The sequence below is a fragment of the Rhinolophus ferrumequinum genome, chromosome 11 (assembly GCF_004115265.2).
Source record: "Rhinolophus ferrumequinum isolate MPI-CBG mRhiFer1 chromosome 11, mRhiFer1_v1.p, whole genome shotgun sequence".
NCBI classification, from domain to species: domain Eukaryota; kingdom Metazoa; phylum Chordata; class Mammalia; order Chiroptera; family Rhinolophidae; genus Rhinolophus; species Rhinolophus ferrumequinum.
In genome coordinates this window covers 86,860,410-86,876,678 of record NC_046294.1, presented here as the reverse complement: position 1 = coordinate 86,876,678, position 16,269 = coordinate 86,860,410, and the positions used below count along the sequence as shown (strand labels likewise).

The 16,269-nt window shown below is 51.2% G+C and overlaps 1 protein-coding gene across 2 annotated transcripts in view; it reads left to right on the top strand.

Moving 5' to 3' along the window:
- DSCAML1 (DS cell adhesion molecule like 1) overlaps positions 1-16,269 on the top strand; it is a 352,803-nt gene that overhangs the window by 283,325 nt on the left and 53,209 nt on the right. For both annotated transcript variants that reach the window (XM_033121166.1, XM_033121167.1), the window contains exon 12: positions 15,887-16,086. In XM_033121166.1, coding sequence (XP_032977057.1) covers positions 15,887-16,086 — 200 coding nt within the window. The remainder of the gene's footprint in view (positions 1-15,886; positions 16,087-16,269) is intronic.

Genomic DNA, 16,269 nt, shown 5'->3' with positions numbered 1-16,269 from the left:
GCCTTGGGGTCTGGTGGGAGTTGGGATTCCAGAGCTGGTTCTTAGAGAATTGCCATGTAGAACCTTTCCTTGGGGCCCCAGCTTGCTAAGGGGATGTTAGAGGGGGCAAGTGGTTTTCCAAGTCCCCGGACGTCCTTGCTCCACTAGCCCCCGCTGCTCCCTGCCCCCCAGCGTGTTGGCATTGGCTGAGCCCATAGTGCCTGAGCATTTAGCCCAGGCTTGCCACCACCACCAGTACAGCCCTTGACAGTTTATACAGCTCTCCATACCTTTCCTGTGAAGGCTGGCAGACAACAGCTCCTTCACAGAAAAAGGTCAAGTACTGGGTTAAGGTCATTGGGTGACATAGTCCCAGCTAATATGGGAACCTGCCTCTCTGGGCTTAAAGTTTGGTAGTAAGAGCACAGACCAAGAGACAGAAGACTGGATGCCAGTCCCAGCTCAGTAACTCACTGTCTATCCTTTCCCTTCTCAGGGCCTCAGTTTCCTCATCTGTACAATAAGAGGCCTAGACTAGAATCTAGTCACTAGCTAATCCCAAGGTCCCTTCAAACCTAAATAATCTATGATTCTATCAGTGTGTGTGTGTGGTCCTTTCAGGGCACCAGACTACTTCCCAGAACTTGGTTGAAAATAAATGTAATTAGCAGAAGAAAATGTCACGTCCACAGGGCTACCTTTTAAATGTTTTTAAAAACAACAACAGAGATAATGACCAAAAGGAGGAGGAGGCAATTCCTCCTCCAAATGACACACAGTTGGGGGTGAGGGAGGAATAAAACATCTTCAAAGAGAATGTTTCATCAAGAGGCAGGTACAAAGTCAGGCTGCTTAGTCCGGGTGCAAGGCACTGATTGTGTTTTGTTGCCGCCCCTGCATGGCAGTGCCTCCCGGCATAGATGGTCCCTTGTGCAGCAAGTCACCTGATTAGATAGGTCCTGTTACCTGCCCCAGTCCTCCCCTCCACTTTGGGAAGGCTCCGGTGAGTGGGCCAAGGCAAAGCCCACGGCCAGTTGAAGCCATACGGGCTCTTTGTTTGGTCTGAGTTGTGATCAGTTTGTTTAACAAAATGCCAGACCAATTAAAGCCAGATCCAAGAACCCTCTGCAAGCACACACCCGGCTGCAGAGTCATGGGAAGGTAGGAGGGAGGAGAATAGAACCAAGAGGGACCTGGGTAGACCAGGTCACCTGCCAGCGTCTGTCCATCTTGTAGAGGTCAGGATGCAAAACTGGAAAGACAACTGTGTATCCAGTGACCTGAGACAATCTGGATTTCAAGTTTGCCCAAAGGAAACTTCTCCTTGTCAGGCAGAAGCAGCACCTCCCTTAGACCGTGTGACTGGGGCTCCTACTCTACAGGGCCTCTTCTGCTCTCCTCAGCCCCTGCCCTCCCCACAGGACAAGGAGTCTATGGCCAAAGGAAATGGCCGCCCAGAACCCACAGTCCCTTTGTAGGCTATGCCCTGGCTACCCCAGGAATTCCCTGTGAGGATGCCCTGAGTCAACTTCTCAGACCTTCCAGGGCCTCTTCCCCAGTCTGTCTTCCCAAGGATGGGCCCCTACACCTGAGGGATGGCTGTATGCAGGACATGCAGATGGAGCCTGGACATGTCAATCAGGATGTCCACACGCATATTCATAAGGCACACATATTCTCAGCACAAAGATGAAACTGAGGTACAGAGAGGCCCGGCAACTGGCCTGAGGTTTTCTGTGTTCCCTAGCGGTGGGTCCTGTCTTTTCAGCAGACTGAAATGAAACTCCTTGCAGGCTAGGCTGGTCTTCCCTTTCCTCTGTGGTAATCCCACCTCTGGTACTCTGCTCAGCACAGGCGCCTGCCCACTTTGGCCTGCCTTGCTGGGGACTGACAGGCTGACTGACCCCCAGTCCGCAGATTTGGTCCAAATACATGTGGGGTCACAGGTCACCCATTTGGCACATCCCTCTTACAAGTAGCCCTGACTGGGTGAGGGGGTGGGTGGGACAGACCCTCTGCTGAATCAAACAGTAGGGAAGCAGAGTGGGGGCAGCAGAGCAGGGCTAAGGCTGGGGCTCTGAGTCACACTGGCCCGGGGCTGACACTGGCCCTGCCCAGCTGTGGAATTTGGGGCAAGTTACTTGCTCTCTCCACCCACTCGGGGGGTGGTCCGCAGTGAGCCTCACCTGCCCAGCCTCAGGGGGCTGAGAGAGGCCCAGCCCAGCCTGCACCGAGCTGGGGTCTCCTCTGCAGGCCTGGGGCCTGGTCTCCCAGCTTGAGGAAGGAGGGAGAGGGAAGGGAAGAGGAATGACTCATTGCCGTGATTCCCATGAAGGTGATTATCCAGCTGGCTCGTTGGCCTTATTGATTTGTAGACTTCATAGAGTGAGGAGCAGCACTTGGTCTCCTGCTTCATCAAACAGAGATGAGCAGAGAAGCTAGACACAGCCTGTCACCAGGCCAGGCTCCCCTCTGTGGCCCCGACTGAACCCTCCCCAGGAGGTCTGCAGCCATGGGCTAGCCTAGGCTTTCCCCACCCCATGCAGAACCCAGTGAGGCCAAAATGAATAGATGGCTTAAGAGACAGGAAGGTCCTGACCAGGGAAATGGGAGTCCTGATTTCTTGCCCCAGTGGTCCCCACTACATCCTGGGTTAACTGGGGTCAGTCACTCCCTCTCCCTGGGACTCAGTTTGTCGCTTTTCAGAGATGTCACAACCCTTCTCTCCCTTTTCCTTCAGCCCCTAAGGCATTAACAGAGCTCAACAAATAGGTCAGGTTCTGCTGTGCCAATGGACACCTGGCAGGACGTGTGCTGTCAGTTCCAGGACCTACCTTTCAGAACCTGGAGCCCTTGGTGTTTCACGGTTTTCCAGAAAAAGACAGGTCTAAACCAAACAAACAAACAAAAAATGTGGCATATCCTACAGATCTCAAGCAGCCAAGAGTATGATGCAACCTCCATTCCCAATCTGTACTGGGACAGTGCCTGTCCCAAGGGTCTCATTTGGACCCTTGTCTCCTCCTCAGAGGCCACAGGCAGCGGTGGCATAAAGCACATTGCCACCCCTGCGCACTCACCCCTACAGTCAGTCCCCATGACTATGAGCGTGGAAGAGCTTGCAGATGGGTCTGGGTTCTAATGTGTCATTCAAGACTTTCCCTATGTTCAGCTCCAACAGATACGATGAATAAGAAAATTAGATGCATCATACATGCCAACCAAGGAAACGGTACCAGTAAACGTTTTGAGTCACAAGGAGTCAGGGTTATCACTGGGTACCTCAGTTTAGTAGATAAGAAAATACAGGCAAGCAAAGAGCTAAAGCAGTGCCTCCAGACCCTGTCCTAAGTGTGGAGCCCAGAACTGCTCCCCAATAATGATTGAAGCCCCTCTGAACTGTAGGGGCAGAATAAATTGTTGGATCAGTCAAACAATAAACATGTACTTCCTGGGTAACCCCAATGTGTCCAGCATGGTCTCAAGGTCTTAGAGGGTGACGGGCAAAATAAGTCACGATCCCTGCCCTAAGAGACTTACAAACTAGTTAGGAACTTGGAACTAACCTTTAGGAAACAAAGCAAGATTGCGTACTAAAAGTCTGGCACTTACAAGTAAATGTTGGTTTAGAGAAGGAAACACCCAGGGTGAATAGACATGGTCAGACAGAGCTTTCTAGACGAATGGGACTTGGCTTGAATTTACAAAATAGGTAGTGTTTGGATAGGCAAAGGGAAGAAAGGAGGGCATGCAGGTGGAAGGAACAGCATGGGCAAAGGCACTGGGGTAGGAGGCTGTGTGAGAGGCAGCGAAGAGACCATCTGCTGGGAGAGTGGCAACCAAGGATTAGGGGGTGAGGTTGGATGGAAATAGTGGCACTGAAGTCTGGATATGATACCAGGATCTTGAACAAGGAATGGAGAGAAAGGGGGAATCAAAGAATCATTGTGAAGGAACATCCTAATAATGGATTGGATGAAGGGAGCCGGGAGAATCAAGGGCTTGAGGCTGAGAGATAAATAAGATGGTGCCACCATCATATGGATAAATGGGAATACTGAGATGGCATGTTTGTTTTGGTCCTATAACGTACGGGTGGTGGGGGTACTCTAAGGCAGCAGACACCGGCTGACACTGTGCTAAGATTCCTACCTAGAGCAGTGTGCTGGACCAAATGGCTCCACCTCCCTACAGTGACTCATGATTCATTGTGTGAATGCAGGCATCCTGTCCTGGGCCAGAAAGAGTGAGACTGGTAGACTTCCCCAGAAGCCCAAGGCCCGACTCCATCCCTGCCCAGTCCTCAGGCTGCCCAGTCCTGGATACCAGGCTTCCATCTGGGCCTTTCAGGTCTATGGAGACTTGAGACATGGCAAAATTGAGATTCTAAAGAAAATTTTCTTGAGCTGCTGTTGCTCATGACCAGGCCTGCCACTGTTCATTCATTATTCAACAGTTATTGAATACCCACTGAGTGTCTATCCCTGGGCCAGTGCTGGGGTGGGAGGTGTTAGGGGGAGGGTGTGTGTGGCCCTTGCACACTCCAGCACCTGCTTGCCTACTGCCAGCCTGTTTATGGGGTTGGGGGGAGGAGTGCGGGATGAGCTCCCCCCAGAGCAGGGAGAGAGAAGCCCACACAACCCCCCCATCTTAGGAAGCCCCCTCCAGTTCCATGGAGGAGGGCAGAGTGGCCTGTCCTCCTGGGAACTCTGCACAGAGAACCTCTGTCCCACAATGAAAACTTGTATTAGTTTCCTAGCACCACTGTAACAAAGAACCATAAATAGGTGGCGTAAAAGTACAGAAATTCATTCTCTCACAGTTCTGGGGAGCTGGAAATCCAAAATCCAGGTGTCAGCAGGGCTGTGCTCTGAGTGCTGGCTCTAGGGAAGCATGCTTCCTTGCCCCTTCTGGTGACTGCCTGCAGTCCTTGGTGCTCCTTGGACTGCAGACACATCACTGCAGTCTCTGCCTCCGTCTCGCAACGCAGGACGTTCTCCCCGTGTGTCTTCACGTCATCTTCCCTCTGGGTGCGTCTCCTCCTCTCTGCTTATAAGGACACCAACCGTATTGGATTAAACGCCCATCCTACTCCAATAACATATCTTAGTCAGATCCGCAAAGACTCTATATCCAAATAACGCCATGTTCAAAGGTTCCAGGGGTCAGGACTTGATATATGTTCTGGGGAGATACAATTCAACCCACAACAATCCCCATAACCAGTGATTTGTTATCTACAAACCCATGCTTCCAGAACTGTGGAAGTCGAAGCACTCTCCTTTCCAACATCCTATAACTGCTCTTGTCTTAATCCAACCAGTCTCCTAAACAAAAACTCCCTCTTGATCAAGAGTCCACAAGCCCGGGGCCGGCCCGGGTGGCTCAGGTGGTTGGAGCTCCATGCTCCTAACTCCGAAGTCTGCCGGTTCGATTCCCACATGGGCCAGTGGTTACCTCAACCACAAGGTTGTCAGTTCGATTCCTCAACTCCCGCAAGGGATGGTGGGCTGCACCCAATACAACTAGCAACGGCAACTGGACCTGGAGCTGAGCTGCGCCCTCACAACTAAGACTGAAAGGACAACAACTTGAAGCTGAATGGCACCCTCCACAACTAAGATTGAAAGGACAACAGCTTGACTTGGGGGGAAAAAAAAAACAACCTAGATGCCTTCACCTCTCTATAAAAAAAAAAAAAAAAAAAAAAGAGTCCACAAGCCCAACCTCTCCTGTGCAGGAGTCAGCAAACTGGGCCTAGGGCCAAATCTGGCCAGAAGCCGAACCCAGCCACGCCCAACCCAGCCACGCCCATTCTTCGTATCCTATTGTCCATGGTTGCTTTCGAGCTCCAGAGACAAAGCTGAGTTGTTGCAGAGGAGACCTATGACCTGCAAAGCCTAAAATATTTACTACCCAGCCCTTTGCAGACAAAGTTCACCAACCCCAGCTCTAGGGCATTCATAGCAATGATCCGAAAATACCTTCCAAGTAATTAAAGAAAGATGGCACCGTCTCCTTTTGTTTCTGAAAGGATTCCAATGGTCAGGGTCATTTCAGAGTTGAGTGTTCTCTCATCTCTAGAAGTAAATGTACTCTCCACCTCCTAGGGTTGGAGGGCTGAGTTTAATGAGATAAATCATGGAAAACCCTAACTGGGGTGCACGGCACATAATAAGTATTCAATAAATGTTAGCTATTTTAATTATTACTATCATTTCCACAACATTTTGAGGGGATTAGAAGACCAAAGACGGGGCGAGGACCAGATCCCCACCCTCACTTGAAAATACTCCCTACCTCCTGCTCTTCTACTCCTTGGTAAGCAGCCAAGCGAGGAACTGACTGATCCCACTTTACAGCTGGAGAAAGCAAGGCCTGATGAATTTGAGGGTCTCAACTGGGCCCACCAGGCAGCAGAAACAGGCTGCAGTCCATATCTCATAGGTCCCACCACGCCCCGACCCCCTCACACACACACTTCTTGCCCCTTCTGTCCCCCATGTACACAGGCAGTGGACAGCTAGGGTCCCATGAGCCCCCAGCTCCCCAGGCACCTCCCCACCAGCTCTCAGAGCTGGGCTGATTGCTTCCATGCAATTTGAATTAATCTCATGCTTCAGGTGGAGCTTGGCTAATCAGGGGAGACAAGAAGCCGAAGTGGGTGCAATCAAATTAACAACGCCCTGGCTCTTTAAGAAGGGAAAACAAAGCAGGCACCAGAAGGCACCCCCACCACCAGCCCTTCCCCAGGGAAAGCCTGGAGCTGCTGCCAGGACTGAGCTCAAAGAGCTTCTCCCAACCCACCGCCCCACCCCAGGCCAACCCCCCTACATGCCAACAACGCCCCTTTGTGGCGGCTTATCTCACTCTGCCAAACAGAGCTACCATTCTCGTCAGGACCTTGTTAACAAGGAGCATAGACATAAGCCTTTGGGGGGAGGCAGGGAAGTGGGTTGGTTGAGGGTAAGGAGGGGCCCCCTCATTTAGAGTGGGCACGTGTAATCCTTTGGGAAACAAAAGCAGATGAAGGCCTCTGAGCTGGGAGGCTCCCTTCTCCCGTTGAGGTGAGTTTGCAGAGCCCTCAAGGGCCTTCAGGTCACCTGCCATCCCCTGAAAAGCCTCTCCCAGAAAGCAAGGAGGAGGCCATCCAGAAAAGCATTTTCGCCTGCCCAGAGAGAGCATCCTTTTTAGTGAAAAGCTCTATAAGACTCCTAGAGAGATTTCAGTTAGACTCTCGGAAGGACTTCCTAAAAAAGTAACGTCTCTTCCTTGGGGATGGTGAAGAACACCAGAACTTTGCTGCCTTTCTTCCAGTCTTACGGGCTTTGAGGTCAGTCCCGCCTGAGGCAAAGGAAGGACCAGAGAGCACCTACTGGAATGGGAGGTGGAAGAGGAGGGTGATCCAGCCCTGTGTGAGAATCACCTGGGCTGGGGGTGGCTCTTAAGGAATGCTGATGCCTAGGCCCAGCCTGGGCCAATTAAATCAGAGCCTCTGGGGGTGGGGTCTGCGTAATAAGATTTTTAAAAAGCTGCCCAGGTAATTCTTATGTATAGCCAAGCCTGAGAACCTCCTCAATCCCCTCCCTCAGGCCCTCCACCTAAAAGAATAGCCTAATCTCTTGGTCTCCTGGTTTCCAGACCAATCTTCTTTCCCCCAAATTTGGCTGCATTTCTCTTTACAGAAGCTGGGCTCTTTGTACTCCTATTCCCCGTGTCCTTTTCTAACCAGTGTCACATCGTGTATAAAATCACAGATGCATTGGGTGAGTGTTGGCTCTGCCTCTTACTAGCTGTGTGATCTCAGGCAATTTACTTCTCTAAGCCTCAGTTTCCCCACTTGTAAAGTGGGAGTAAAAATAGGGTTGCTGTGAGGATTAAGTGAGTTAATGCTTTAAAAGAATGCAGAACAGTGCCTAGAACATAGTAAGTTCTCAATAATGTAAACTACTATCATTATTACATAGTCAGGTCCTCAGGCCCTGTGAATGGGGTGAAGGTGTGCCCCAAGCTTCCTTTTCGAATGTCACATTCCACTCCTCTTTCGTATTTTTTTAAAAATTTTTATTGGGGAATGTTGGGGAACAGTGTGTTTCTCCAGGGCCCATCAGCTCCAAGTCATTGTCCTTCAGTCTAGTTGTGGAGGGCGCAGCTCAGCTCCAAGTCCAGTCGCCGGTTTCAATCTCTAGTTGCAGGGAGCACAGCCCACCATCCCATGTGGGAATTGAACCCACAACCCTGTTGTTAAGAGCTCGCGCTCTAACCAGCTGAGCCATCCGGTCGCTCCTCCTCTTCTGCATTTTATCATGCCTCTCCCAGTAGCCAGTGGCTTTCCCATCCTATTTCTTGCACATTCTCCTTCCCACACATACTATTTCTCTCCTTTGGGTATTCATAACTGATCTTCTGTCCCTGGTAACTTGGGGACGTGTCAGAAACACCCACTGAGGTCCAATCACCAGGCAGAAGAGGGGAGGGAGACAGAAACACAGAAAGCCTGACTCACCATCCTCCCAACTCCAGCCCCAGCCCCTGGCCTGGACCACCCCGTCCCTCCAACTCTCTAGTTTTCAGCCTCCTTCTGCAGTCCCCCCAAGATTCATCCACACTCTGTCATTCCCATGCAGCTTCCCACTCCTGGGACAAACCCCAAGATGGGAGAAAAATCAACCAGACAGAAGGAGGCTAGACTGAAACCAGAGAAAAGGGCACCAGTGAACTGTCAAGGGACTTGGGGCCTTGTGTCCTTCCTGGCACTTACCAGCTGTGCGACTTTAGACAAACGCCTTAGCGTCTCTGAGCCTTCACTTCCTCATCGGCATAGTAAGAGCTAATAGCCTCCAGGCCACATCCTTAACAAGAAAATGTTCCTCACAGAGGATGTTCTGGTGCTATGTAAACTACAGTGAGCAGCTCAGCCCAGCTTCTGAGGTGGGACCCAGAGAAGGGGAAAGCTGGAGGAGCAAGGGAGGAGCCAGATAGGTGCAGAGTCAAGGGGTCCCAGGACTCCAACTCCAAGACTGAAGGGTTGGTGGGAAAGTCTGGATGCTGGAGGTGAGCAAGGAAGCAGAGCTGTCTCGTGGTGTTTTAAAAATCTATCAGCCTCTCACATCAAATTAAAATGTAAATAGCAGCTGGTCCGGGCAGGACCTCGGGGGTGACAGAGGCCGGCCTACGAGTAATTTCACAGACGGGAACCAGTTACATCTGATTCTGACAACTGTCTTGTTTCTGAAATTGATTTCCTCTCCCCTCAGTTGGCTGCCCCAGGAGGGCCCTGGAGCAGGGGAGGGGTGACTCTGCTGAGCCAGTGCCTTCCTTGCTCCTCTCCCTGGCACTTGCCAGTAGTTTCCATCTGAACCAGAAGGAGGAAATCTGGGATTCCTGCAGGGCTGCAAGTCAACGACCCAACAAGGCTCCTCCCTACCCTGGAGTGAGTCTAGAGCTGAGGACCAGAGCAGACTGACCCGGGGTGCTGGGTGTGGGGGTGGGGGTAGAAGAGGTGCCCGGCACTTGGGAGCCTTCCTTCTTTCCACAAATACGTGCTAAGTCCTGGATAGAGATGCTTCTACCCTGGAGAGTCTCACAGTCAGAGACAAGGAGACAAGGACCCTACAGTACGACATACGCTGTGCCAGTGATGCTCAATGCCCGGAGGAGAGGTGTCTGCACTGACATGGGGCATCAGGGAAGAGCCCTGGAAGTCAGCAGGAAGCCCCTTTGGCCTCTACCAGAGTTTGCCCTCATTTGGCTCTGCCCAGTGCTAGGCACCATACCAGGCAGGCACTGTACCCATACCAGGGTTGTAAAGATTTGAACAAGACCAGCCAAGGGGCGGCCAGTTAGCTCAGTTGGTTAGAGCGTGGCGCTAATACACCAAGGTTGCTGGTTCAATCCCTTCATGGGCCACTACTAGTAAAAAAAAAAGCGGCCCAGCTCACACCAGCACACCCCCCACCTTCCCCACAAAAGGGGACATATTGGAAGGAGCTATATATTAAGGGACAGGTGAACCACATGGGTCGCCCTGATGCCCTTAGTCCCAGCCCCTCCCTGTTCCCAAGTCCCCAGAGAATCTCCCCCTGCACCCTCTTTGTACAAAGAAATTAGATTTCCCTGGCTGTTAATTGAATTACACTGCAGGATAGCAGAGAAGTTGTATCTCATTAAAGCCTCCTGGGTCCTATTGGAGCAATGTGTTGCCTTTGTGGCTGCTATTAACATTTGTCATGCAGGATTCAGTTCTGTGCATACCATCCCCTCCTCCTTCCTGTTCTCCTGACTATACCCCTAACGCTGCAGTCCCTGACACCTGCCCTGGGAATGGCCTGCTGAAGCTGCCCACCACAGAGAAGCCACAGCTTTTAGGTGACAGCCAAATTCCATTTCCCAAAGCCAGATACTGTGCATGCGTGGCAGACAGACAGACGGCAAGAGGTGGACAGCCTCTACAGCCACAGTGGTACAAGCTTAATGAGGGAAGAGTTGCCTTCTGAAAGCCTCGGTTTCCTCATTTGAAAGAATGGGGATAAGATCTACTTCTCATGGATGTTGTTGGGGAATCACTGAGCAATGCCAAGAGGCAAAAGCATCCCGCTGGTTACCTACTCCATTGCAGCATCACAGGAGCTTAGTCAAGAAATACATCAGGATCCAGGCGTGGGAGTAGGGAAATCATAACAGTACCTACCTTACGTGACTTAATTCACGTAGAGTGGTAGAATACTTCCAGCACAAGGTACATGAGAAGTTCCCAGTAAAAGGTAATCATAAATGTGTGTGTGTGTGTGTGTGTGTGCGCGTGTGTGCACGTGTGGGCTCCTGCAGATGACTGCTCATGTATCTAGGGAAGTCCTGGGCTCTGCCTTCAACCCAAAAAGTGCTCTGGGGCACAGTCGGGTCTCAGTGCAGTGAGGGTTCAATCATGTTTGTTACTGCGACTCAGTGGAGCAGGGAGACCTGGTGGTCCAGAGCAAGGGGGAAGTGGGGCGAAGAAGAGACCGGGTGGGGCGGGGCAGCCTGTGTTAGGGGCTGTCTCGTGAAGCCCATCTGTACAGCAGCCAGAAGGGCCGAGGCTCCCAGTCTCTGGGCACAGGAGGGCACCATGGCCCTTGGAGGCTGGGGCAGGGCCTGGGGGAGGGGTACTATAGTAGCAGGATTTTCTGTTCTGGTATTGGCAGGATGACTAGGGCAGGGAGAAGAAAGAAATCAGGTTCCCTGCTTCTTGCCACGTCAGGGGGCTAAAGATGCCTATATGCGAGGAAAAAATGTATCCTGAATCATAGAATCACCTCCCAAAGCAGCGAGCTGGATTCCCAGACCATCATTCCCTCTCTGCAAAGACCCAGACACCCCAGGGGCCCAATGACAAGGGCCTTCTATCCCTCTGTATGTAGCTTTCTTGCTTCAATCTTCTTGTTGCCCCTGGTTGTCCACTTCTAGTGCAGGGTGCTCACTGTTCCCACTGCTGCCCTTTTCCTAAACAACGAAAACTACTGGAAAACGCCTTCTTAGGCCAACCAGGAGGTCTATCCTTCCCACTCCCTGCAAATTACACAGTCCCCGTTTGCTGCCACTCTTCAAATGGCACGGCTTGGAGCTGCCCACCTTCCCGGTCACACTCCGGCTGGTTAACGTCCTCTGTCACGTAGAGTGCCCAGAACATGACAGAGTGTGTCACTGAGTACCTGGGGCTTGCACTTGTAAGTCCCACAGAACTAGGAAATGGTTCTCTTGATGTTGCCACACCTTCTACCACGAGCAACACAGCTTTGTGTGCGATGTATTGCCTGCTCCCATTTTCCGCTTTTACGACGCATTGCTTTTTACTAGCCAATTGCTTCCCTGTGTGGCCTCAGTTTCTTCATTTGTAAAAGGAAGTGTCCATGTAGATGGTTTGTAGCAGCGCCATTCAGTGGAGACAAAGTGCCAGCTATATATGTTATTTAAAATCTTCTAGTTGCTACATTTTCAAAAAAGTAAAATGAAATAGGTGAGATTCATTGTAATAGTTTGTTTTATTTAACTCAATATATCTAAAATATGAACGTGTAATCAATATAAAAATTATTAATGAGATATTTTACATTGTTTCTTTTCCTCCTGTTTTTGAAGTCCAGTGTGTATTTTATACTTATCTCAGTTTGGACTGACCACATTTCAAGTGCCCAATAGCCACATGTGGTTAGTGGCTGCAAATCTGTGATTCTGTGGACTAGCCTGGCAAGTAACATCTAAAGGTGTGCATGTATTTATCTGATGCTTTTCTTGGAACAGGAGAGGGGCATGAGAGCCTTGGGGTGGAAATAGGTTTATTGAACAGCTGCTATATGGCAGGCACTTTGCATATACAGACCCCGTTTGCCCCCACAACAATTCTTCAGGGTAGTTATCCATGTCTGCATAACAGGCAATGAGTCTGAGGCTCAGGGAAGTTAAATGTACTGTGTTGAAGAGACGTAGCTGTAGAGACATAAATAGAACCCAGGCCTGCCTGGCTCCCAAGCCCTTTAAGCTGGTGGGGGGACCACAGAAGCAGTCTCCTCTTCTTCATAGATGCGCTTTCCTGAACCTGTCCTGAGCTGTGTGGGGCTGCGTAAGGGGAACCCACCCCGGGCACCAGTTGTTATTCAGGGCTGAGGGACCACGTGGGCTCTGAGATCTGTCCGGGATCTCTGGAGGCCCGTTGTCTCCGGTTGCCCCCGTGCTAGCTCTTTGAACAAACCTGATTGGGAAGACAAGCTCCCTGAGGTGGGACTGACATATGTCGGAGTGCAGGTTATACACTGTTCAAAGGTATATAGCCTAAGGGGCAATTGGAATCTAAAACCCAGTCCCTGCTCCACTGGCCAAGCCATGGCTCCTAGCACGAGGTTTCATCTAGCCAGAGGGACGCCCTTATATTCCTACACTGGCCCTGGACAGGCTAATGCTGCAGGCTCCTCACACTAAAGGCAGAGCCTTGGAGTCCTCCTACCACATAGAAAGACTCTTCCTTTCCCTCCCTTCCTTGACTCTGACTTATGCTGAGGCTTGACCCTGCTCCCACCCCTTTTCTCTCTCACACACACACACACACACACACACACACACACACCCCTCTGCATGAACATCCCCCCAGCTCCTCTGTGGCTTTAGCAGCAGCCTCTCAGGAGCAGAACCCCACTTCCCCAGGAAGGCCCTAGGGCTCAACCCACCCAGGGGTCCCCACCCAGGGGTCCCCACCCAGGGGCCCCCAGCCGCGGTCTCTGACCATTCACTGTGGGGAAAGCAGTAACAACACATGTGCAGCTCCTCCCACACCCCCGCATTTCAATCCTCCAGGAAAAACGGAGGCATCTGCAACGCGAGGCCCGACTTGTTGATGTAAAATCTTACTCTATATTCCACCCAGGTTTATACGAGTGAATTATGCAAATCTTTGATGGAAAAATATTCCTCCACACATCCTTGAGAGTGTAAAACCTTAGTCAATAATTCATACTCGGATGTCTCTGACTGCAGGCTTTTTCTTCATTATAACTCGCACCTCCTTATTTGTCTTTCACGTTTTATTGTATATCCTAGTGTAATGCTGTGCATTATAAAATTTATCTGCTTCATTATTTGATGAGCTGGGGCTGGGGATTGCGCTGGGATGCTGGTGCAGGGGCTGGAGGCCCGGACTGCCCTCAGTACCAGATCCCACATGACAGAAGGCAGAGGAGGTGGCTGGCTGCATGACATGACTTCAGGGACGCCAACGGCCACCCTTCACCCTTCCACACACACACCTGTTCCAAATGTCTCCTCACCCACTGACTGACATCTCAGGTCACACCATTACAGGTCCATGGTTTCCTTCCTTTCTCCAAAGGCTTATTTGTCCTTAGAAGTCAGATGACCCTGGAGAGTTTGCTGGGAAGAATGTTTTCTGAGTAGGTCTTAAAACTGGAGGAGAAAGAAATCCTGAGGATACTGGGAGGGAAAAAAAAGGCCAGCCACTGAAGTGGAACAGAGACACAGTGCCCCAGAGGGAGACGGCTGTGAGGAGAGAGAAGACCTCACCCTCTTGCACACTTGCTCAAGCAGACCAGTGACGGGGATGTGGTGAGCTAGGTCTGCAGAACTCAGTGAGGAGGAGCCCTCCCCACAGTGGGCGTGGGGTGGAAACGTGTCTGATTCTGGCCATCAACCACAGCCCCGCCCAGTTTGTGTCCTCCAGCAGAGCTAACGAGCACTCCTCCCAGGAAAAGGGCCACCGGGACCTGTACTCAGAGGCGAGTTTTCCCAGGAAGGTGGTGAGAAAGAGGCAAGGACACGGACATTCCTCCAGATGCCAGATTACCTTGCCAGGACCTGCACACGTTGCCTCTGGGCCTTTGCTCCAGCAGGTTCCACTGCCCAGGGTGCCTCTGCTCTTCCAACTTAAGTCTCGCTATGTCAGCTATTGTGCATTTCTCCTAGCACAGTACTTAACTGTTCTTTACCGGAATTGTCTGTGTTGTCATCTGTTCTCACCACTACAGTGAAACCTGAGGTCAGGTTTCCTGTTCATTGTTACCTCCAGAACCCAGAACAAAGCCTGGCACCTAGTAGGTGCTCAATAAATGTTTATTGGCTAGGTGGATGGTGCCTTCCCAGATACCCCTCAGCCAAAGTTAATTTCTCCTAATACTTCAGCAGGTTTTCCTCATTTTCATGTTGATCATGCAGGTGTCTATGTCCCCCCCTTCCCTCTTCCCTCATGACAAGGACCCACCTCGTGTCATGTGTGTCCCCAAACCTGACACAGTGCCGTGTAATGGCATACGTGCTCTACGGGTGTTCATTGAATTGGATGGAGGAGCGAGGGGACAGGATTTCGCTGGGAGCTGAGAGCACCTTTCCCTCCGCCCCCACGCTCCCCCTGCAGCCGGCCGTGGCGTTCAGCCCCGAGGAGAGTCAGGACGGAGCCTCCTCTTGTCAGGGCAGTAAGAGGGATCCCCTGACGGCCAGCAGAACCCTGGTGGTTTCATGACGGCTTTCTCAGGGCAGCAGTAGGGGTGGGATGGGGCGAGGCGGGAAGCTGTTAGCGCTGCTGAAGGGGTTCTAATTACAGTGGTGCTCCCTCGGACTTTCCGTCGCATTTGGTCAGGAAGAACAGGGCTTTCTCAGCTGTTTAGGAGGCTAAACCAGCTGAATGCAGTAGTCAGAGCCTGAGACATGGACACGAAGCAGACGCCCCAGGGCTTTAGAGCAGGGCCCGTAACCTGGGGTCCAGACAACACCTCCCCAGGAGGTACATAGAGACGATTGAAGGGGTCCATGAATTTGATGTGTGTGTGTGTGGGGGGGTGGTAATCACATCTTTTTTCCACTAACTTCTAACGGAAATTTAGTATTTCCTTTCATGAGCAACCAACCACAGCAGTAGCGGTATCTGTGACTATCACCAGTAGAAATCCACTTGTTGCAAATATCTCAAAATATCACTATCATCACTATTACAAAATTATGCTAACATAACCCAGCACTAGGTTTTATTTGATAAAGAGTAATAAAAATATATATTAATACCGGTATGTGATATACTATATCAAAAGTTTGCTTTTGAGGGTGTTTAATATTTGTATAACCATATTTCAATATATCTGGTTTCCTCTGTAATTCTGTAAATAGTGAACATTTTAAAACATTCTGAAAAGGGTTCCCAGGAATGTAAGAATCCCTGGCAAAGAAAGGCTGCCCGTCATGGGTGGGGACAGGGAGAAAAGGGACAGGCAAATAAGGTGTCCTATAGCTCCCTCAACTTTTATTAGACCCTCTGCCTGGGACTGAAGAGCTCTGTGGGGAGAGGCAGTGGGGGGCGGGACCTCTGAGCGGCGCATGCCCCCCCCAGCCTGGCTTCCCCCTGACTGGGGCCTCCTGCGCCTCCTCCACTCCGCAGTACCGGCCATGATCACGTCCCACCCCAACACCACCATCGCCATCAAAGGCCACCCGAAGGAACTCAACTGCACAGCGCGGGGTGAGCGGCCCATCATTATCCGCTGGGAGAAGGGGGACACGGTCATCGATCCGGACCGCGTGATGCGATACGCCATAGCCACCAAGGACAATGGTGACGAGGTGGTCTCCACGCTGAAGGTGAGCGCCCATACCCCTCTCAGGGGCCCTGACTCTCAGAAAGGCGGGAGTCTGTAACGATCTTTATCCAGTGGAGGTAAATGAGAATTCTGGGAGCCTCTCCATGCACCTCTAAAAGCACCTCCCCTTTCCTAGCTATTTCCCTTCTCCATCCAGAAACCTCTGCCTTAGAACCTCACTATA